At 43.7% G+C, this 23445-nt stretch overlaps 1 protein-coding gene across 1 annotated transcript in view; it reads left to right on the forward strand.

The window, feature by feature from the left end:
• PFDN1 (prefoldin subunit 1) overlaps positions 1–23445 on the forward strand; it is a 60628-nt gene that overhangs the window by 26994 nt on the left and 10189 nt on the right. Inside the window, exon 3 of the mRNA XM_006261780.3 lies at positions 6328–6412. Within this exon, the coding sequence (XP_006261842.1) occupies positions 6328–6412 (85 nt within the window). The remainder of the gene's footprint in view (positions 1–6327; positions 6413–23445) is intronic.

Below are 23445 nucleotides of genomic sequence, written 5' to 3' on the forward strand. Positions count from 1 at the left end.
GGGCTCCGGAACCTGAGCAGCTGTTTGTAGCCAGCCTGGGCTCTGGGCAGCTGCAACGAGCAGTGGGCAGGCTGTATATAGCTGTGCTGGGCTCCAGAGCCCTGGCATCAGCTGCTTGCTGGCGGCAACTGTGTGCGCACCATGGGCACATTGGGGCGGGCTTTGCTGCCCTGCTGTCTGTCCCGAGGTGCCTGTGCAGTCGCCACCAGCATGGAGCTCATGCCAGGGCTCTAGAACTCGGCACAGCTGTTTGCGGCCTGCTTGATGCAGCTGCCCAAAGCCCAGTCTGGCTACAAACAGCTGTGCTGGGCTCCAGGGTGGGGGGCAAGGAGAACAAGCAGGGCATCCTGCCATGTACCCCTTGTTGTCATTTAGTTTTTCTGGCATGCTGGCACTTCGGCACCTTCCAAGGTAGGCATTGTGGTATTTTTTTGGCACTCTGGCCAAAAAACATTGCCTACCCTTGTGCTAGATGCTTTATGAGCACAGAACAGCATGATTGTCTGTGCCCCAAAAAGCCTACTGGGGTGGTGGAGGAGGAGGAATGCTGTCTTCCTGCAGTCAGGGGTTGTGAGAGAACTTAAAATGTATCAATTCCCAGTAGCTGGAGAGTATGAAAGGCAAGATGGAAGAGTATTCTTGATGGGAATGCCGGCAACATACCCTTCCTTCTTGGAGGCTGTGGGGTTGGGCTTAGCTTTTTACAGTGGCTTTGCTCCTGGCTGGCATGACCCTCACTTTCATCTTAGTTGTCTGAATGTTAAATGGTTTTTATCCACAAAAGATACCAGTGAACTGGGATGAAGCCATGTGGGAGGATACAGGGAAAAGGCGGAAAGTGAAGGAATGCATTTTGTGGGTGTTTTTTTTAAGGTATATAAGAAAGAGAGATTTGGGAGGAAGAAAGATGATATTGGGAAGATTCAGAGTATCATATATAGGGAAGAAAGGAGTAGAGGTTCTGAAAACTACACAAAGTAGAACTAAACTCTAGAAGATGTAGCCTACAAGCTGGTTAACTTTAGGTGGAAAATTAAATGTTAATGATAATGGACAAAGGAGAAGATGTTTAAAGACTAGAAAGAAATGACCAGTGAGGAGTTGAAAGCAAATACAGACAACCACATAGTGCAAAATTACATAGGGAAAGGCAACATAAGAGACAGACAAGACAGTTGCACTCAAAAACACGCAGTACACAGTAGCAGTGAGAGAGTGGAGTAAAACAGGGAAGGGAAAGTAAGTGTAAGAAAATCGGGAAAAGCATTGCAAAATGCAATTGAATATAAAATTCTCTTTACTGTTAATTGGCAACATGTTAAGAATAAGCATAATATTCAGCTCTTCTGTTCTTATATATTTCAGGACTGTGACAGCACTACACAGCTTTCATTTGCCTTAATCCTGAGGCTGTTAGGTTTGAATTCATTTTCTAAGCTGTGCAGTAGGATGCCCATTTTTGTTCAAAGAGCATCTTTCAGCCCCTGAGTAAACATGTTAATAATATACATTTGTCATGGGACACAAGTTGAAGTCAAACTTTTGTGCAGGAGACAGGGAATGTCGTCTGGCTCTGCCTAGTCTAAAGCTGTTTGTTTTAGTTGTTCAGTATGAGCACTTGTTACCTGGCATGAAGACATGGACCCAGATACTAGTTGGCACTGGAGAGAGACCTTGAATACATTGGTATGACCTTCTTTTAAATCCTTTTGGGTGACTTTCTAAGTCATGAAATGGCTAATCTATTACTTGGATGTTTTTTGATGAGGGGAGGAAGGTTTGGAGGAAGTTATGTAAGGTTCCTAAAATTTATTTGAACTCAGTTATCCTTTACCTCTTTGCAGGCTGTCAGTAACCTATTCTGAGAGCTGTTTCCAATTCTGTTTCCTCAGAATGCTACTGATAGTAATTTGGGAAGAGGCTGCTTATGATAGCTGCATTGGATTGCTGTGACTAAATTGGAGTAATTGATAAATTTATTGTCGTGACTTGTTTGCATATTTGTCAAAGGGAAGAATAAGAAACTTGTAACTACAGTTTAAAAAAAGAAAAGGAGAAGAAACAACATTTTTTAAAAAGTGTAGTGGTTCAAAGTTCACTTAAAACCTACTTGCTGGGAAAACTATAAAAGATCAAGAAAGGTACATGAACAATCAGAATTTTGTGATGAGAGCAGTCATGAACCCTTTGGGACAGACTTATCTCAGCCATCAGACTAGTTTAAAAACATTAGTACCCGACTCATTATCATTGAAACTGAACTGAGATCAGCTTTTTTGAACATATGCTGCCCATGGATGAAATTTTTTAATGATTCTTGATTATATACTTTGCGTTTTTAAAGCAATCATTTTCCCTTTTTCCAAACTCCTGCTGTGAGCTAAAAGAATTATAGGACCAACACCAAATACTAGTGGTAACAAAGTATCATTTTTGTAGGGGTGCACCGATAGGGATTTTTTAGGCTGATACCGATAACCAATATTTAAGGAGGCATATTGGTCAATACCACTCTGATATCCAATATACTGCATGCAGCAGGTAAGTCTGGTGTGGTAGGAGAAGGGGTGGGGAGGGGGAAGGGAAGGGGTAGGGGGAGAGGGAAGGGGTGTGGGAGACAGATTAAGGCCCTGCTGTGAGGGAGGGGGGCAGGGGCAGATGCTGCCCAGTTGGGGAGGGTGGGCTGGGGACAAAGTCGCAGCTTGTCTGGGGGGCATGGCATAGAGCAGGGCTCATCTGGCGGGTGCAGAGGGAGGCAGAGGTGGCTGGTCTGGTGGCTTGTCTGCCAGCTCCTGCCACTGCTGCTGTCACTTATCCGGGGGAGTGGGAGGGGCATGTGCCCTCGGATCTGTACTGGGCAGGGCAGGCTGGAGCTGGGGCTGTTCCTCAGAGCCGGGGCTGCCTGGGTGGGGCATGGGGTGGGTGGTGGTACTGCTGGGGGCTATGAGGGGGTTATGGCAAATTTTGGGGTGACTGCAGCTCCCACCATAGCCCCTTCCCAGTGATGCCAACCCCTGCCCAGCCCAGGCTTTGCTGGGAACTGCCCTGCCTCCAGTCCGCGATGCGCAGATCTGGGGCCTGTTCCCTGCGGAGCCTTGGCTGGCTGGGTTGGGGGGTGGTGCTGCCTACAGGGGGGGCTGCAGCTACCTTGAAATACACTGTAGCCCCCCTCAGCTCCCCACTCCCAGTGGCATTGCCCCACGCCCTGCCTGCCCGGGCTCTGCTGGGAGCAGCCCCAGCCCGCTCCGTGCAGGTCTGAGTGCAGGCCCCCTGGTGCCCTCCTGGATGAGTGACAACAGGAGTGGCGGGAGCTGGCAGATGAGTCGCGCACAGCAGTGGGAGTCGCCTCTGCCTCCCCCTCTCCCATGCCCCCCCTGGACAAGCCCTGCTCCATCCCGCACACCCAGGTGAGCTGAGGCTTTGTTCCCTTTCTGCCCACCAGCACTTGCCCCTGCCTCCTTCCTTCCGTCATGGCAGGGCATTGATCTGCCGCGCCCCCCACCCCCAAGACTTACCAGCTGGAGGCAGCTCACCACGCTATGGGCTGTGTCTTCACTGCCTACATGCTGCACTGTGGTTGCGCACAGCACAGGCATTTATTGGCCCAAATATTGGCCACTTAAGGCTGATATCTGATATAAAGAAAATTATCTATATCAGTACTGATCCAATATTGGACTGATGTATTGGTGCACCCCTACACTTTTGGCATGTCTGAACAGTTATACAATGTATGCCTAAAGTTCAGCTGCAAAATTGTGACCTCTCAAAATTAAAACCATCCAGAAAAGTGGGAGGTTGCCAACTGTGTTGCAAGGAGGGGTGAAAAGGATTGGAGCTAATTTTAATTTTAAGTAGAGTGTTTTTCATCTGGCATTGAGTACAGTCCATGCAATCTTAAGTAGATGATGACCTCTATTACCTAGCTGGGTTTTCTTAGCCTGTTGACTGAGTAGCTGGAATAGCTTTTGTTATACTGAAAGCAGATGTCTCAAATATTTCTCATTTCAGAACATGGAGGATGAGAGTGAATAACTTCTGAACATGAATGTACTGTATTTATTTGAATATGACTACCCTGATTATAAGATGACCCCCCCCCCCCAATAATTAGGTTCTATATATGAAAAAAATATATAAATTTGATATAATTTTCCAGGTATAGAATGTAATTACTGGAGGCTTGTCTTGAATTTGTCCCCTTCCCACTGCTACAGCATGGAAAATAAATTTGGGGAGGAGGCCCATCTGTCCCCTGCAGCTCCTCCATAAGACTGAAATAAACAGAGCTGTAGTAATTTGAATATAAAATCCATAGACTTAGTTCTTCCAGAACTGGTGCAATTTATCTTTTCTGGAGCTGCTGCAAGTTTTAGCACAAGTACTCCATAAATGCATTTTTAAGTCGGACTTTGGCATCTACTTATACGTAATACAAGCTATGCAAGATATTAGTCTGAAGCCAAAAGGCTCAGGATTTACCATGTTGTTCATTGGGTGGGCCTCACCAGTTGTTAGCACTTCAAGCCATGCTGACCCCACAGCTCAGCACTGCTCCAGATACCACCCAGAAAGGATCCGTGTGTTAACTAGCCCCCACTTATGACTGGGATTGGATGCTCTCGTCATGAGTCTTGGGAATCCTCCAAAAATTTATATGTAGATGAGGCACAGGGAAATCTGGTCTGGCTTCATCTCGTGGAAGGCGCAGCCACACTAACTATATGCAACAGACTGAGAGATGGGATGACAGGGATTCTTAGTGAACTGTTTGAGGCACAATTTGGTGATGTTTGCCAGACATATAAGGCAGGTGAAGAAACAGCTATTATTGGAAATGGGAAAGAAAGATGCAGCTCAGCTGTAGGAGTGAAGAGGAAGTTGAAGTATATGCAGTATGGTGGCTCACCATGACCTGAAAAGAGTTGGTGTTCAGGAGGACTGTGCTCAATGGATTCTACCATAAATTTTATCCAGATGGGCTGTGCTAATTTATCTTTATGGTAGGTTCCCATCAGCATCTTGGTCTTTTTGTGGCTAAGATCAAATGTAGATCAAAGGCCTTGACTCTGTGGCTATGAGGCAGAGACCCCCTCCCATCTGTTGTGTGCCCCATGCCAGAGCGTGGCAGCTGTGCCACAATGCTGTCCAGGACTGACTGGCCAAGGCCATCCTGGTCTCAGCGGGGTCTGTATCCATCAACTGCGTCATCCTAGGCTGCGAAAGCCAGCTGTTCCTGGACATCATTGTGACCAATGAGGACAGCAAATGTGACGGTAGATGTCACCATCCTCTTTGAGACCCAGTACCAAGCCTTTGTCAAAGCCTGTGAAAGGAAGAATGAGAAGTACCAGTCACTGGCAGACGTCCTGTGGATTTGGGGCTATGATGTGATGGGTGAGGTGCTGGTTGTCAGGGGACTTGGAGGATGGGACCCCAGCGATGAGAGCATTCTGCATGCCTGCTGCATATCCCACTGCTACAGCAAGCTGATGTGGCATCTCATGATGTTCAACACTGTCCGCTGGTCCAGGGACATCTACATAGAGCACATCATGGGACAGTGCCAGTACTTGGACCCACACAACTGGAAGCAACTAAGAGGGGACTGCCTGATCGAATCCTACTATTACACCTAAAGGATTCCAAGGACTTTCTAAATCCTGGACTCTTCCCTTCCCCCATAACTGTATCCAACATCTTTCTTGTAACTGTGTATGTGCCTACAAAACATCTCCCTACTCGAATGCGATGCTGTGGGAGGGTGTCAGGGCTGGCTCTGGCCCTCCTGGTGCTGACCTGGTATTGTAATATCTCCCGGTGCCAGTTCCCTGTGGAGGGAACACTCGCCTTTTGTTTTTTTGGTGGTTAGTTGGGGTTTTTTTGATGTTCCCAGCAGGATTTTGGCACCAGGGGGAGGGTGTTGGAGCATTCTCTGGCCTTTCTGACTACCAGCCTGGTATTGCAGTACCTCTAGACCCTGTGTTTGTTCCCTTTAGGGGGAGCAACTGCAACGGCCTGTTTTTTGCTTCTTTTAAATTTGCCTGAGATGAGCCATGCACTTTATAATTACATTCAGTGTTGGCTGCATTTAATCAGCTTCATAGTTGTTTTCCATTGTTCAGCACGTTTTTAGCAGCAGTTCAAAGATAGACAATGTACATAGAGAGGTTTCCTCATATGTGAATGTAAGCTTGAGAGGCTTTTCCCCCCATGCTGACTAGGGAGAAAAACTCGTCTTTTATTTAAGTGAATATGGTAGTTTAAGTGGGTGAGAGTTAAATCTTGGAGACCATGGTAAATGTTTGACTTTCTTTTTTACTCTAGGTTTATCCTTCAATCGAAGGGAATGATTCACAGTCAGCTCTTAGAAAAACAGAGAACAGCAGAAGAGAAAATTAAGGAATTAGAGGTAAGCTTTAAATGAACGAAGGTGATGGCAGTGGAACTTTCAAAAAAAAAAATCTCAATGTGGTAGTCTTTGCCTTTTGTGTAATTTTATTTAATACTTTTTATCTTAAAGGATCATAATATACTAGAACTCTTATTCACCTGAAATGCAGTGAGGTAGAATGGACCAAGTCTTGTGAACACCCTGGATGTAATTAATGATTTAGTTATTTTATATCATTTGAGTGATAAGATAAATATATGGGAAATATGCAGTAGTTTCATTTGATTAACAACCTTTGCCAGTGAAAATTTGCTGAAACAAGAACTTTTATCCACTGCATCTTGACAAACATCTAGTGGTTACAAACAAGTGTCACTATATCTGCTCTTGGCCTTGCTTACACTTGTTAATTCCACTGTTTCAGAAAGATTAATGCTATAAATGCGGTGGTGTTTCTTTTTTTATTAATGCTTATAACATCTAACTAATTCTTAGTATTTTGGCTGAAATTTTTTTTTTAAACCAGGAATGTGCTTGACCAATCTGATGCATTAGTACAAGCTTTGGAGAGGCAAAGCTATTGAAGAAAGTGGAGGAGTCAGTTGTATATACAAAAGCATTCTGTTTTCAAATACTTCATATGGTTTTACTCTGATAAGAAGTGCTGTGGGGCTCACAGTTCATTGTTTCTCAGTGACACCAGTTTAATTCTACCCTGGGGTGATTTAAAAAAAAAATGTTTTGTTTTTATTTTTATTTTTATTTTTTTACAGTTGCTAACCCTGAAAAGTCAATTCAGTTTGTTCTTCTGATTCCAGGCTAAATTTTATCTTTTGGATCACTCTCTTTAAAGAATCTGTGCTCAAAGCTTAGTTAATGATTCTCTTGAAGTGGAAGGCAGAATAGAATCAAATTCATTTTATTGAACGTCTGTCTTGGTTGTTGGGCCAGATTTTTTTTTAGTGACGAGCAATACTAAGTCCCAGCATGCCCTGGAGTAGGAATGGTCCTTCAGTCTTGGAAATCAGGTTCTCAGATAGCATGCAATAAAATATTTGTGTGGGAACTGATCTGAGGTGTAAGAATATGCTGCTTGGGGGTATTTTTTTTGGAGTAGAGGTCCATTGTAGAGTCTGAGCACTTAATGGTATGAAAGTCTTTTTTGGCATTTCAAAAAGAAGTTTAGAGAAAAACAGAGAGAAAGCGTGAGTAGAAAAACTTTCATTCTCCATTTCCTTGCTTCCTAATATTCAGGATTTTTTCAAGTTAGACACTTGAAAGTAATATATGCTTTAAGCTGGCGAGGTGTTTCTTAACCTTAACTTAACCATGACAAGACCCTGGTGGGGGGAATATGTTCTCCCTAGAATAGCATCTTAATAATAGTAGATCCTAGCCTGAGGAAAATTCGCTTAACTTCTGACATTTATTTCTAACTGTTAATTTTGAAGGAGAGGAACAAATACCTATATCTAGGGGCAGATGTGTTAATGATGTGAGGCAAGCTAACATTTTATTTTACCCTTTTGGAACTTAGCAAATAGTGCATGTTGGATTTGATCAAGCTGAAACTGAGCAGATGTATTGCCAATAGATCCAGAGAGGTGCTCCTACCCCTCTATTTGGCATTAGTGAGGCCACAGTTGGAGTACTGTGTCCAGTTCTAGGCACCGCACTTCAAGAAGGATGTGGACAAGCAGGTGGCCCTTCTCTGCACCCTTCCAAGCATGATCAAGGGCCTGGGGGATAGGAGAGACTTCGGGACCTGAGTTAGTTCAGTCTGAGTAAAAGAAGGCTGAAGGGTGACTTGATTGCTGCCTGCAAATATGTCAAGGGAGAACACCAGGATCAGGGAGCAACTTTTCAGAAAAGCACCACCTGGGAGGAGGAGGACCAACGGGCACAAGCTACCTGGGGAAAAGTTTAGGCTAGACGTACGGGTAACCAAAATCTGGAACACATTCCAAAAGAGGTGGTGCAGTCACCATCTCTGGTGGTGTTCAAGAGGAGGCTGGACAAATGCCTCGCTGAGCTCGTTTGAGCCCGTTATCCCCTGCCCATGGCAGGGGACTGGACTTGATGATCTTACAGGTCACTTCTGGTCCTTCTTTCTATGATTCTATATATTTACAGTTTTAAAGCAGTTTGGAAGCCTACCAGTGCCTTAATCATAATAAAATAAATTCTAAATGCCTATATATTTTGGTGCTTGGTGGTCTTTTTTTTTGGTTTTAAATCATGGAAAATCAGAGCCCCCCTGCTCCCTTCACTCACTGGGCTGTGGGTCCAGCTGCAGCTGGGGATGTGTGTGTGTGTGTGTGTGTGTGTGTGTGTGTGTGTGTGTGTGTGTGTGTGTGTGTGTCGCCACTTTGGCACTGAACAGCCCTGATATTCTGGTGCCCTGCCATTGCCTGTCACTCCCAAGCCACAGCCCCAATCTGCCCTTCTTGTGCCTCTCATTCCCAGCCCACAGCCTCCTGGCCCTGGTGGCATCCCTGACCCCCAGCCCTGCTGGTGCCCCTCACTCCCAACCTACTGCCTTCCACCAGGCTCTAGCCCTCCAGTTCATGAAGAACTGGGGTGGGTGTGTGGAGAACAGGGTATGTGAGCACAAGCAACGTGGGGGGACACCAGCAACCTGTTGGGGAGGGAGGGACATGTCTTCCCCTCCCCACCCTACCCCCAGGTTTCTGCACCTATGAGACGCAGGGGGCATGGGGCTGCAGTCTGGTTGGACCAGCTCTGGGCAGGAGCTGCCTCCATGGCCCAGTGGGTGGGACCCAGTGCAGGTGGCAGTGTTGCGCCCCCATAGCCACCAAGGTGAGGCACGATGGCCGCACCATGGAATTGTGCCCCTTGCTGCTGATGCTGGCTAAGCAGGGGATGTCTCATCTTGGTGGCCATGGTGGCAAGTCACTTCCTCCTGTATCAGGTCCCACCTGATGGGCTATGGAGGTGACTCCTGCCTGAAGCTGTTCTGGTCCAGCTGCAGCCTGGGCACAGAAATTTGGAGGGGCACATGCCCTCTCCCCACCCCCCTGACACATCACCTGTGCCCCCACAGCCTCCCCATGCATTGTCTGTGTAGTCGTGGTGTTGTGTCGTCGTTTCCTCCCCCCCCCCCCCCTGGGTCCCTGCCCCTATAGACTTAACTGGAGAGAGCTGTGAAAGCTGCTTTCTAATGCCCTGCCTGGCTGCCATGTGTGCACATGCTCATTGGGCTCCCTGCGGCTCATTCCCCCCAGCCCCAAGCAGCTCTTTGTCAGCTGGAATTCTGCTGGCCTGCAAAGGGAAACCTGCTGTTTCCTAGGTTTTTCTCCTTTAAAGGAGAAAATCTGTGTTTTTTTCTCTTTCAGAAGAGAAAAATCTGCATTTTCCTGTGAACAGCAGAAAACTCAGATCTGTGCACATTATATTGGTGTTGGTAGCAACACTTTTAATATGGGGAAACTTGGGAGTAGCCAAACTACAGACATTTATACCACCCATTGACAATTCCACCATTGGTGGCACCTCATATAGTTGCATTCAGACCTGCAGCTATAGAATTTTCTAGCTGGCTTCATCTCTAATGTTAAAACTTAATGGAATGTGGTTGAGAGCCTGACTGAACGTCTGACTTCCATGCTGCCAGTGTTGCCAGGCTGTTGTCAGTTTTCAGTTATTATATAACCTCCAGCTGTATGTCTCTGTCTCTTTTTGATTCTGGTGGGAAACAGTTCTTAACCTCCTGAACTTTTAGATTGCTGGGTTCAGCAGAACGGGTGGAGTTCCCCTTAAATTATAACCTTCACAATTCTGACGTAGAGCTTCAGAGCTGGTCACTTGATGGATGTTTTTTCTCTTTGAAACTTACCAGAAGTGGTAACTGATGTCAGAAGGTGGTAGAGTGGGAAAGTGGCTGCCAGTTGGATTGCTTTCTTTATTTTTAGCTAAAGATACCAGTGTGTAGATTACGTGAAGCTTTTATACTTTTGTTTTAAATGAAGATTCATCTTGAAGTTGCAGTTTGAGTTGCTTGGCTGTCTTGTGAGAGCCATGCTTCCTAAGCTGCAGTTTCTTCTGAAAAAGGCCAAAGCCTTATATTGATGTCACCTTGGAGCTGAAAATTTAAGGGGTAACACCTGAATCCAAGTTAGAAGTTTGTTTATCATGGAAATGGGGGATTTCCCTGGTCATGAAACCAACTTGTACCACAAACAGAAAAGAACATGAAGCATGTGTGACCTTAGTGTTTGTGCTTTGCCATTCTAGACAACATACCAGCTCAGATGATCAAGTTAAAAATACCCCAGTCTGGATTACTCAGATGGGATAGATTTTAAAAGTTGGATTTACCTTTTGCTGTGTTAGCTACTTTACTTGTAATTCCTTTAATTCATCTTCCTCTATTAACCCAGAGAGCTGATTTCTCTAGTATCCCATAACAAAATTATCTGAAGGGTAGGCTGCAGACAGAACCATTAGAAATAAATAAAGCTTTTGTCTGAAATTGAAACAAATATTCTGGATATATTTTCTTGCGTAAAGTTCAAGAAAGCTGTTGTGCCCAGAGCTTACCTACCCAGCAATGTCCTTTTAAGCAGATCTCAAACGAAGCAATTGAGGGGGTATAATCTCTGCTCAGAATTCTTACTAGTCAGTGGTCTCTTATAAAAGTCGAGCAGTTTGAAATGTCAAATTAAGGTTTCGTGTGCCTACAGTATGATAACATCTTTAATGCTTTAATCACTTGCGTTTTTTTTTTCCTAAGGATTTGCCTCATCCAATTCATAGGAGATGTAATCACTTCAAAATAATGAAATAGCTTATGCTTTTTCATCAGTGTGAGGCTCTATATAATTTATTTCCTGCATACTGTTGAAACTCTGCTCTGACGGCCAAGTTGTTACCCTTCTTTTGAATTTCTGTGGCAGTCATCACTATAGTATTTGTTCTTCACAGATATTGGCTTTTAAGAAGTTTGTGGAGGGGATAGTGGTATTCCCATTTTACACATTAGGGACAGATGCACATATGTTAATGCCAAAATCATCCATTTGTTTTGGCTACCTGTTTGAAATAGGGACTTGAATAATTACTTTTGTTAGAGTGATCAGCATTGTATAGCACTATATACTGTATTGGTATCTGTTGTAGCTGTGAGTACTCAGAAGATCAGATTCTAACATCTCAAGTCATGGACCTGGAAATTAGGGAATGTGCAATAATGATAATCTCTGTAACACGTTATTTTAAGAGACTTGCCGGGTCTCAAATAGGAACTGTATGGCAGAGGAAGGGATAGAATCTAGTTCTCTAGGTCAGCATTTAATTACTTTAACCACTTTTCTTTTTGCAGGCCTCATTCACTACACATCTTACAAGCTGTGCAATAAAAGACAGCACATGTGGTCTGCCTCATGAGTTAAAGGACTAAGTGGTAACAAAAGTAGGTTGTCATCCTCTGTAGATGGGTAGTATAGTGAGCTGAGACTGGTACTTTGCTGGTATATGACAGCAAAAGAATGGATGGGGTTCACTTATCCTGGGTTCCATTATAGCTTTTGGAGGGGGCTGTACTCTGTTAAGCCCTGATTCTTTAGTTTTGTTTTCAATTATAATTTCCTGGGATTTAAGAACAAACTATAAAATAAAATTCCATTGTGTGATATTGAATTGATCCATAGGTCATTGGCAGATCCACCATAGAAATATCTTCTATTTGAGATAGCAGAGTAACTAATAGCAATATTGGAAGTCATCCTCTATATCAGTGAGAGTCAACCTTTTTGGCAGGTGTTCCACAATTTAGCCCTGCACCTTCCCTGATTGCCACTCAGTTCCCTTTCCCTGCCCAATCTGCTTTTCTGCTTCCTGCCCTATCTGCCACTGTTACTTGTCCCCTCCCCAGTCTGCTGTATGTCACATGCAGAGACTGCTTCTGTCACTTGTGGCATGTGTGCCACAGTTTGACTTCCCCTGCTTTATGTGGACAAGCAGTACAGTGTGATGAGACATTCTGCTGTCTAATTGGCAAAGAAGAATGGTGGGACTTATGAATCCTGGGCTTCATTTCAGCTTCTGGGAATGTGCTCTGCTTTGCCCTGAACTTTACCTGTTTGTCCCAGTCTTGTTTGTTTCTTCAACCCTAGCTCCTTGTCACAGTTCATCTCCTTTCTCCTTTTCTTATCCCCTTGTCCTTCCATTCTTAGTCACGCTTTCCTTCCTGTCCTCACAGCTCCTTGTGTTCCCTTCTCCTTGCCAAGTCAGTCAGTTTCCCTGTTCTGTTTTTTTCATCAATCTCTCATATCCTCATTCCTCCAGCTTTCCATCTCTTGTCTTCTCTCCCCCTGCTCCAACTCATTCCCCAGTTTCTTTGCTTAATAAGTCCCAGCCCCACTTCCTACCACAGGTCTTCATCAGATCTCCCACCCAACTGACTCCCAGTCTCTTTACCCAGCCAGTCCTAATCTCCCCTTCATCTCTATCTGGTGTCAACCTCCTTCTTCACTCCTTATCCAATGTCAGCCTCTTTCCACCCACTGGCTCCCAGTAATCCTCTATTTCCCCCACTAGTTCCCATTCTCAATCTTGCTCTGCCAGTCTCTATTTTCCACTGACTTTTTTATGCCTTCACCCACCCTCCTCCTGCTAACTTCTGGTTTCTGTCTCCCTTCTCCCCTAATTTTTTTTTTGTTTTTGTTCCAATCTCCTCCCCTATATGTCATGCACCCAATACTCCAGATGTATAACTCTTGCCCCCTCTCCACTTCCTTCCCCATTCTGTCTGGGCCAGCCTGGTAGAGACATTGAAATCACAGGAGAGGGAGTCTCCCTACCATTAGTTCTAGTGCCTGGATCCAGCCTGTCCTGTATCATCTCAAAGCTGCAGTTGCCAGAAAGTCCTTCTTGCCCCAGTTGCTATGTTGGAGCCTGATCAGTGCAGATGAAAATTTTGGAGAATTGATCTGCAAAGCTCCAGCTGTATATGGGGAAAATCACAGTTCACACAAAGGCTTCTGTGCTTGGCCAATTTTGCTTGGCAGCAAGAGCTAGATTTTTAGCTCACTGACTCAACAACAGCACATACCCATTTTGAAAGGTCTGACCACATGGGTCAGGCTGAGAGCTGCTGGGTATTGAGTACTTGTGAAAGCATAACTCTGAATTTACTTTGAGACACAGCTGCATTGGAATTCTTGGTGAGCTTCTTGAATTAATTTCTGAAGAGAAATGAAATGTACTATGTAATTCTTAATGCTGCAATAATACCAAGGTTTGGCAAGATTAAAAACCACACATACAAGAATGGAGGTGCTGTGTCAGCGGGATCAGGGAGCAATATACTCATGGTCTAGCTCCCATCCCATACAATCTCGGCTTTAGGAAAGGGGGAGAAGCTGGGATTTCGATTAGTGTGCTATTCCTCATATTTTGGTGCTCTGTCTTCCACATCTTCCTTTTGCTGGTAACTTGACTGAACTTGAGGGAGGTTCCATTTCAACCTGTTGGCCTTTGGAAAAGAGAGAGAAAACTGTCTTTTCTCACCTTCCAGGCCTTGTTACAGCCATATGGACTAGGGAGGGGGAAGGAACAAGGAGGTCTCTGCTGTTTTATTCTTATTCTTTTCACTTCCTGGATCCTGTTTCCCATATAACTTTCCTTATGGCAGTATTGTGAAATTGATGCAATTTTGGTTTGTTATGGAGGGATGTTATTGTGTGGCAGAGTTTTATGAACAGCATTAAGAGGAAATAGAACTGTCTGCATAGAAACCCTAAGAAAGCACTGCCTTGACTTCACTTCCCCAATGTATATTGAATATAATCTTTGCAATTACAAGGGCCAGTCCTGCAACCACTTAGCACGCTTAACTTCATACCTGTGCATAATCCCCTGGCAGTAAGTGTCATGTCTCTTGTGTTTTATACTTGCAAGTTTGGGCCCATAAGGTATTTAAAAAGCTACTTAAATTGTGCAGATATTGAAGGCCTAAGCTTACACCATTACAAAGGAAGCTTCCCATTTACCATTAGCAATTGGGTTTTTCCAGTCCTGAGGATATCAGTTTCTTGTTATGTTTGACTGTGCTAGGTGTGTGTGTGAAATGTATTTTGAAAGCATTCTGGAAAGGTGATCGTAGGCCCTTTTTAGCTCAGCAATGTTTGTGCAGTATTAGGAGAAAAAACAAGTAATGTTTTTCTTCTCTTATTTTTAAGGAAACATAATATGTGAGGGGTGGAACAATGCTTTTTTTCAGGAAATGTTATCCGTTTCCATTGTAGGGCTAGATGGATTCTGTTTTTAAATGTGGCATTTTAAAAAGAGCAAACTCTGTGATGTTATAAAGACATGGAAAATTATTCTTCCTCGAGGGTGGAGGAAGTGATTATTGCTGTTTTTTTTTCTCCCTCTGGTAGTATCTGATAATCTCCTTCTCTCCTGCTATTCTCGGCATGTTTCGTTGTCAGGCGTTGTCAGTCTAAAGAGCTAAAAATAACAAACGGGGGAGGCTGCTCTGGGGCAGCTTTCTCCTCTATATGCAACATGTTGAATTTAGTTCCTTCATGGAAAGGGCAAAAGGAACCTGCTTCTATTCTTGTTGAATGGGATTTTTGTTTTTAAAATGCTGACAAAAATGTTGCTGTGCATCTCACATTTCCCAAACATTAATACTCTGCAGCATGTATGGGAGGCTGAAAACACATGCTGCTGTAGAGCTGAAGTCTCGGTGTCTATTTACAGGAGAAAAAATGAAATACAAACTTACGATTCTCTGAAACCACAGGGAGATGGAGGCAGTTGTATTCTAATTAAAAAATGTACTTGACGACTTTGAATCAACGTGGAGAAACCTGTCTCAATCCACTCACAAGTTCTATCCGTTCATCCTTTCCCATGATATTGGAGTGTAACTCTTCTGTCAGGCACCAGTAAGCAGCAAAAAAGGCTGGGTTCATATTTCAGGGTACCTCATAATTTATACCAGTGGCTCAAGCCCCCACCCAGAAATCTAGGAACAATATATATGCTGGGGCGTCCCGTATAAACAACCCCACCCCCCCTTGCAAGCAGTATAAACACAAAACCCAAATTTACAAAGAATAAAAACGAAGCAAAAGAAACCACTAAATATAATTTTGAAATGCTATTAATTACCAAGCAAAGTCTGTAGGTGGCACCCTCTTGGGGAAGGATTCACCTATATCCAGGCAATCTGGGACTTGGGGCTCCCCAATGGGTAGTTCTGGGGGCCTACACCCCTAAGCCTGACCTTCAGCAATGGGCTCGAGAGGGGGGCCCACACTGGACAGTCCTGAGGTGCTTCTTGGGGTCACTGCGCTGTGGGAAGCTGCTTGAGAGTGTGGGTCCTTCTGTGTTGCAAGGGGGGCACCATTGCTCCTGGAGACGTGGTAGAGCACCGACCAACATTTTTGCGTGGTGACTTTGAGGGGTTAACTGCAGCTTTTGTCAGCATACCACACCCCAAAATTCCTAGTCCCAATCCCAGCTCTGCTGGGCAGAAAACTGCAAAAGAACTCAAAGGAAAGGTTAGGCTTATCTTGGCATGGGCCTGAACTACATCTAGTGCCCAACCACACCACTTGGTTGGGGCATAACTACAAAAGGGACAAAGGGAGTCCCAGGCCTATTTAACTGGGCCTGAGCTGGGCAGCAGAAAGCTGGCCAGGCCTATACTCCACTGAGGCCTGGATAGACAGCAAGTACTGCCAGGCTTCACCCTGGCTCAAACCGTGCCAGGTTTCACCCTGGCCCAAATATGCCAGCCAAACATATGGCTGAGATTCAGCCACACAACTAAGCTGAAATGCAATAGCCGTGAAACAGCAAAAAAAGCCCACGCTTTTGGCTGCAAGGTGGACATCCAGTCTCAGCTATACTGCAATGCTGAAACAATACAGTTACAAAGCAGAGGGGCCAGTAACTGCCAGGACCCATTTCTGGTCAGTCTTCTCCAGGATTTAACACCCCCACAGTATTATCCCACTCAAGTGAAAAAAGGGGAAAGAGGAAGGAAATAGATGTCTCAAACTCTGAGACAGACTTTCTCTCCCTGTAACTGAGGCTTTGCCATCCCATAGCTTTTGTCTGCCTCTCTCTAGTGAAGGCGGGGGAGGGGAGACCCCCACCCCACCCCTATGGGGAACAGATTTTCTGGCTCCCAATTCAGCTGTGTGGCTCTCAGCAGCTGCAGAAGAAAGTGAGGGCTCAGACCAGGTGGCCTGAAATAACTTGTCTGACATCCTCATAGGGTCCCAATCAAGAAACAGCATCATTTGAACACTGCTAATGCAGACCAATCAATTCAAAGGTGGTCACTGCTCCTGGATCTGGCCCGAATTAGTCACTAAACTGGTTTTACAGGTTCTTAAGACAATGGTCTGGATGCAAGGAGGGAGAGAGGGGGTGGTCCTCTTTCAGTCCCAAAACCCCCCACAGTATGTAACAAGTAGAAGCACACACTTTACCATACACAGCCCCAAGTGTGTGGGGTGTTACAGGGGAAACTTACATCTTATTTGGTCTTTCAAATACTGTTGCATTCCTTTAGTAAGAGTGGGAGTAGCAATTTGCAAGGCTACTTTGTAGTGGAATCAAAGGAAAAGGTCAGTGGCTCCCACTACCTTGCAGTGATTAAAAATGAGCTTAGATGTCAGGGCTATTGGGTTCTGTTCCTGACTGGTCATGAACATTGTCTGTGATCTTCTTCAGGCCTCAGCTTCCTGTTTTGTAAAAAGTATTCTACTTTGTTCATAGAGTTGATATTATTAGAAAGATAGCTTTCAATGAACAAGCAGTACAAGGGAGTTTATTGATTAAAAAATGCCAATAAAAAAAAGGGGTGCAGTAAGAGTTCTGGATGTGTACGAGACCAGCCAGTTGCAGTAGTGCGTGGCAGGGCTCAGGAGCAGTGTAGGATGCCTGGAGGACCAACCAGTCTTGTCACAGAAGACTTGGTGTTCTATGACCTGGTTCAAAATAGTGCTTGATTTTTCCAAGTACACTTTTAAACCATTCTGAGTAGATTTAAACTAGTCTAACAGGCTTGTATGTCAGTCTGCCTACAGTTTAAACCACATTTGAATCTTTTTAAGTACTTTGTATGTCCATGCCAGTAGTCAGTGAGGGGAGCATGTTTAAGTCTTTTGACTCAGTCAATCCTTTGGTATCTCTGCTGAGACCTGGTAGAGGCTAATTGTGAGGGTAGCATAATGGTGTGAAAACTGTTCTCTTGAGGACTGTGGAGAACCCTGATTTTATTGCAGACTGCTAGGCAGCCATTTGGAGGAACAATGTTTGGTCATTGCCAGACTTATTCCGCTGATTTTACAAGCTGAGAAACTCCATACCACATTGTTGTGCCCAGACTGTGTGGTGGGTCTCTTAAACAACAAGTATAATGACTGTCCTTGTATAGTTTTCTGTGAGGATAAACCTCAGGAGTTGTCCTTTTTGTGTTTTTAGTTCAGCATAGATTTCATTTTATATCTGTTTTCTCCTTTTTATGTATTAAAAAAACACAAACTCTACTAGCATACAAGCAACACATTGTTTTTAAGAACTGCTCCGAGTATGCTTTGAAGATACCCATTGCTGGCATGCCTGACCATTGTCTTGGTTTTAGACTTGTCTGCACTAGTTTGCAGATGCTTGGTACCATTGCTAACACCAGTTTGTTAATGTTTAAGGGCCCTGGTGCAGTGTGGTTTCTGGCAGTTCAAGTGCCATGTCTTTCTAGCATTATAACCCCTGTAGCTGAACTGCTGATGCTGTTGCTGGTAGGAAATAAATGTGTGTAAAGTTTCTCTGTCCGGTACAAGGTAATGCCTTTGCTGGATGTAAAATTAGTTTTAATTGCAAGTATTTGTTGGGTGACTTGTTCATCTCTTTTGACAGTGTTGGCATGGAAGCTCTGGGGCAGAATTCTGACCCCTTCCTTCCTCACATTTTAGGATGTGTTACAATTCTCACCTCCTGAGGCACCCCATGACTTCATCGGGGCTGGAGGGTTTGGCTCTTGAAGAGAGCTTTGATAGTGCTCATGGCACTTGGTGTGTTTGCTGTAAAGTTTGCTGTTCAGGGACTTGGCACACTCTTAAGAGTCCTGTGTTTGGCAGTCAGAGCTGTGATACCTCATCTTAAATGGCCTCAAGTATAGGTTTCAAAAGCATCTGCCTTGCATCTGATAGGCCAGTTACTGTGAGAGCATGAGGCTCCCGTAATCGGGCAGGAGGATGTCCTCTTGCAGACTTATTCCATGTTGACTGCACTGGTAGTTTACACACTCTAGACAGTTAATCCAGCTTTTAGGGATGCCTAAAAAACCCTTTTAGGATTTGTTCTGAGCTGTGTACACCAAAGCAGATTGGCTAGCATCCTCACATAGTAAGGTGACCCAAATTACATCTGGGGTACTGTTGGGCAGTGGTAAAAAGATTGCAGAATGTTCTGATTTTGTCTGATTGTTGCTATACAACATCAGCCTTCCACGTAGTATTTTATCCCAGGGACACTTGTTGCTGCTGGCAGCAGCTGGAGAAAAAAACCTAAACTTATGCTCCAAGCAAGTAGACAGCATTGCATCCATCTAGCTCCCTTTTTCTTTCATTGCCCTACTCCATGTTCCGTGCATACGTAGAGCAGGACCCCTGTACTTCCATTTCTTTGCTTTGCTTTGTGAGTCAAGATGTTCTAAAAAAGCTTCCCCAGTAGTAATTAGAACCTGCGTTTATGTATCCATACTGATGTGGTGTGGTCCCAGGAGCCATCTGCAAAGCCTCCACCTCTCAGGTTTTCCTGTGGCTTGTTTTGAAGAGGAAAATTGTTGAAGTTTATTTTTCTGTCTAGATCAGGATATTTTGATTTTGGGTGTGCCATCCACATCCCAGTTTCCCATTTAAAAGGGAAACTACTCCATGCAAAAAATGTCCCTTAAAAGTACTATTTCTAAGAAGATGGAGAATATGGAGTACATAAAATGAGCACTAGTATTATGGGCGGGGGAGGGAAATTATGCTTGTATAGAGAGACTTGATGTCACTTGCTTGCTGCTTTACAAATGTGGTTTTACTACATCAGTGAACACTACAAGATGGGGAAGAGTTAGTGCACTAATTCTGTTTGTAGCCTCCTGATTTTGTCTCTGTCTATAGTAACACCAGGAGCAGGAAAGGAGTGACTCTTACTACATAATTGCAGCCTTGCAATTCAAAAGGAGAGCAGCTGCACCTTAGGAATTTGAGTGCTAGCTAGCTAGCAAGTCCACTTCTGTGTGCTGGTGGCATTAGGGATCAGTACTGATCTCAAATGAAATGCCCTTGTAAAGTGTGTGTTTGCACTTTTTAAAATTCTTAGCAAAGCAGGGGTTGTATTAAGTGGTGCGCAAGCAACAGGTCCTATGGTAGTAAAACTTAACCTCAGTAGAAGAGTAGTAGGAGAGCTCTGCCATTTAGAAGAGATTTTTTTCAGCTTTCTAATAGGCTCATGTATTTGTCTGGATGGTTCTGAGTTGTAGAGACTTTTTAATGTATGAAATAACTCTTTCACATTACTGTGATATCAGTGTTTGCCAGGATTTGGAAAAGCACTTCTGTATGTCATTGCAGGATTAGGTCTTTAATCTGACATCCTGCTTCGTAGCAGTGATCTTTTTGTAAACCCTGAAAGTTGTGCGGATAGCTGCTTGATTATTCTTTTCCCACAGTGTTAGCTCACTAAACCAGTCTCTGCTTGAATTGTAAGTGGTACAAAATAAACATGCAGATTATCTGGGGGACTAAGGTTCCGTGCAGTCAACGTCTGAAATTCCAACTATGCCACTCTTATTGTTTTGTTTTGTATTAGTTCCTTTGACGGTTTTCCTGTCTTTATTTTTTTTAGGTGTATAAACATTTAGCAGATGTGAATTGAGGAAAATGATTAACATGAGTGTTTTGTTAATTGCTTTCATGAAAATCACCATGTTAGTAATTATTGGGAATATACTTTGTCACAGAATTTGGTGTTTTTTTTAAATGTATACCATTTGGTTTATCTTTTTTTTTTTTTTCTTTTAATACCAGTTAAAAGGATTTACAAGAACAAACATTTCCTGCAATGTTTGCATCCTATCTCTATATCTGCTGCAAGAGAACTAGAAAGTGATAGGGACTAGAAGCAGTTATGGCCATTTCTAGTGAAGTATGAAATCCAGGCTCCTAAATCTGTATTTGCATTGCCCAGGTATGAATGTTTCGGCTTTTACCTGTAGCACAAGAGCCTGTTCTGGTGAACAAACTGAAAACATTTTTACACAAAGCTGGTAGGTTAAATCATTTTCCAGAATCTTGGATTATAATGTTAAAAAGCAGGAATTATCCAAAGGAGTAATCAGAATCATGGAAGGGTCCCTACAAATTCTTACTCAGATGAGTAACCCTTAGTCACAGAACTAGTGTCATTACTCACCTCTTAGTCACTGTGGTCCATGCAACCACTCTTCATTGTCCCTTACTCAGTACAGTTCTCTGCAGGGGAAAACCCTTATTTCACTCCTCCCCCCTATTTTAGTGGTGGGAACAGGAAATGACTGCTTAGATTGCCTAAAGTGGTGCATGCCCTTACCTGTGCCAGACTCCACCAAGCCTTGAGTCAGCATTGTTAAACCACACCTTAGCTCTCAGGTATGCAAAGGTGTTGTGGCTTCCTGTTGGCATGCATACCTCTACCTTGCCTGGAGTTAAGAAAAATGTGAGTATGTGGCCACTCCTTTCCTTTTTTATCTGTGAGGCAAGCAAAAGTTCAATTAGGAAAAATGCTTATTTCTTATTGGCCAATGGCTGTGGCTCTTTTCTTTTAATATGTACATACAGCTGCTGTAAGAGGAGTCCTTTTGAAGCCTACATGTTAAATATTTTCCAAGCATAAAAGGTATCATTTCTGAACCAATAGTTCTAGATCTTTGCATTTCAAATATTTTCCAAGACATTCATGCAGCAGCAAATGCCCAGACTACCTTTTACGTGGACTAGTCTGTGAATTAGTTACAATTGACTTGGGCCAAGTAACCAGCAGAGTGACAGGTCTGAAAGGCTGTCATTTTCAAAGATCAGGGGTAGACAAAAATAATTGACTTTGCCCCTTATCTTTGTGGGGACAGCAAAGTATCCTTTTGCTCTGGCCTAGGCTATGTGGATGATTTCAAGAATCCCAGTGGCGGCAGCAGCCCTGTAGAGTAAGGGTAACCTCACACCACTCCTGTCTGACTCTTGGTTGTAGAGCAGAATCACTTTCTTCCCACTTGGGGAAAATCCTTCTCCAGACAGATTCATATGCCCAGCTATATCTCAGAATCTAATTATCGCTTTCCCAAAGAGTGTTTGCGCACAGCCCCTGAGGAATGCTAAATATGACAAGTGTTAACTTTAGAGAGATAGAAACTCTTGGCCAAAAAGTTTGAGACAGTGTCACAAGACGAGTTGTATCAGGGGTTCTATTTGAAGCATTATGTCATGTCTGAAGACTTTTTAGAGCTTTCCTCAACGAAAGGCTTCTGATTGCGAGAATAAAATAACAACATCCGGCACGCTGACACTCCAGAATGTGATGCAACACTTGGGGAAAAGGTGCTTTGGAAAAGAAGCTGCTGACTTGTTTCTAACTCATCATTTAGGGATTGTAGGAGCAAGGTTTTACAAAGCATAAAACTAGGAGGAAAGTTTCCGTGGCAGATCTGTCAATTTCCATTGTTTGGATTTAATTGGCTTAAGCATTGAACTGCAGCCTGAAATGTGAGCCAGAGGTTGAAACTAGCTGTTTGGTTGTCATTTTCCAAGCAGGAAGAGAAGAGCAAAAGTGATGAAAACTATATTCTAAACGATTATTTAATAGAAAAATTGTCTTTAAATCTTAGGCATAAGCTAGTCCTGAAGAATTTTCCCTTTCACATCCTGGTTTGTGGCTGAGAGCAGAAGTATAATATAGTGGCATTCTGTGAAAAGAGAATATAGTCCCTATGATAACATCACAGAGTGACTTTAGGCCAAGCCTAGCAGATGTATAAGTACCCAATCTCTCCCAGGAATGGAACCTGAGATTCTTTATAGACATGTCCAGGCCAGATCCAACCAGCAGCCATCCTGCTTTCTCTGCATGTCCATACAATGTTTTAGCCATGGAGCTGTGGAAAATATTTCTTTAACCTTGTAAAACTGGTTGGTAAGGGGTCTGATTCATAGGATTTTTTCCCCCTTGCTGTGGAACTCTTGTACACTGGCTTTTTAAGATATTAGGAATGTGTAGTTTTTGTCTCATGCTGCATACCTCTGTCAGAAAGGTACCAGTTTAGCAGCTTATTCTAGAGGTGATGCGACAAAATCTGTAGGTAGGAAGATTCCACACAGGAAGCTTTTTCCTGGAATGCAAGAGAGTGATTCTAATTTCTGCTTTCTGTTACCACTTTTTTTTCCTTTTTGAGAGAGTATCATCTGTACCAGCCTTTGCCTTAAATCTAGGAGTACCTTAGTTGCTGATGAGACCCAACAGTGGTGCTTAGATCAGAAAACAAGGTAGCAACATACACTGTGAAGAAGGGTGTGTAGCTAATCACAGGATCATATCTTTGAGGTTAGATGAAAGATGTGAGCAGCAGTAGGTATTTATAATATGCTTTTATTGTAAGGATAAGGCACTAACTGGGGCACTAGAACAGCCTCTCAGATAGCCTATAATAGGAATTAACATGGGAGTAACAGACTGACTTGGGTAAGCTCAAAACATGGAGGAAGACTAGTATCAGTAACTGAGAACATATGCTTAGAGTTGCTATATCCTCCTGGGAAGCAAAAGTGCAGAGGAAACCAGACCAATTCTTTTTCATCCACTATAATCACTGGTTTATCTGGCCCTGGTCAGCAGTGTCCAGAAGCTATTATCTGAAGACAGTATCTGAAGTCATTATCGTTGGCATCCAACAGGGGTCTGTGGACTGTCTGCTTCCAGTGTATGCTGTCCATCCATGGCAGAGTAGCTTTCCCCTTAGAAGGGAATCCCACTGGTGATATGTGGTG

The sequence above is a fragment of the Alligator mississippiensis genome, chromosome 9 (assembly GCF_030867095.1).
Source record: "Alligator mississippiensis isolate rAllMis1 chromosome 9, rAllMis1, whole genome shotgun sequence".
Taxonomy (NCBI): Eukaryota; Metazoa; Chordata; order Crocodylia; family Alligatoridae; genus Alligator; species Alligator mississippiensis.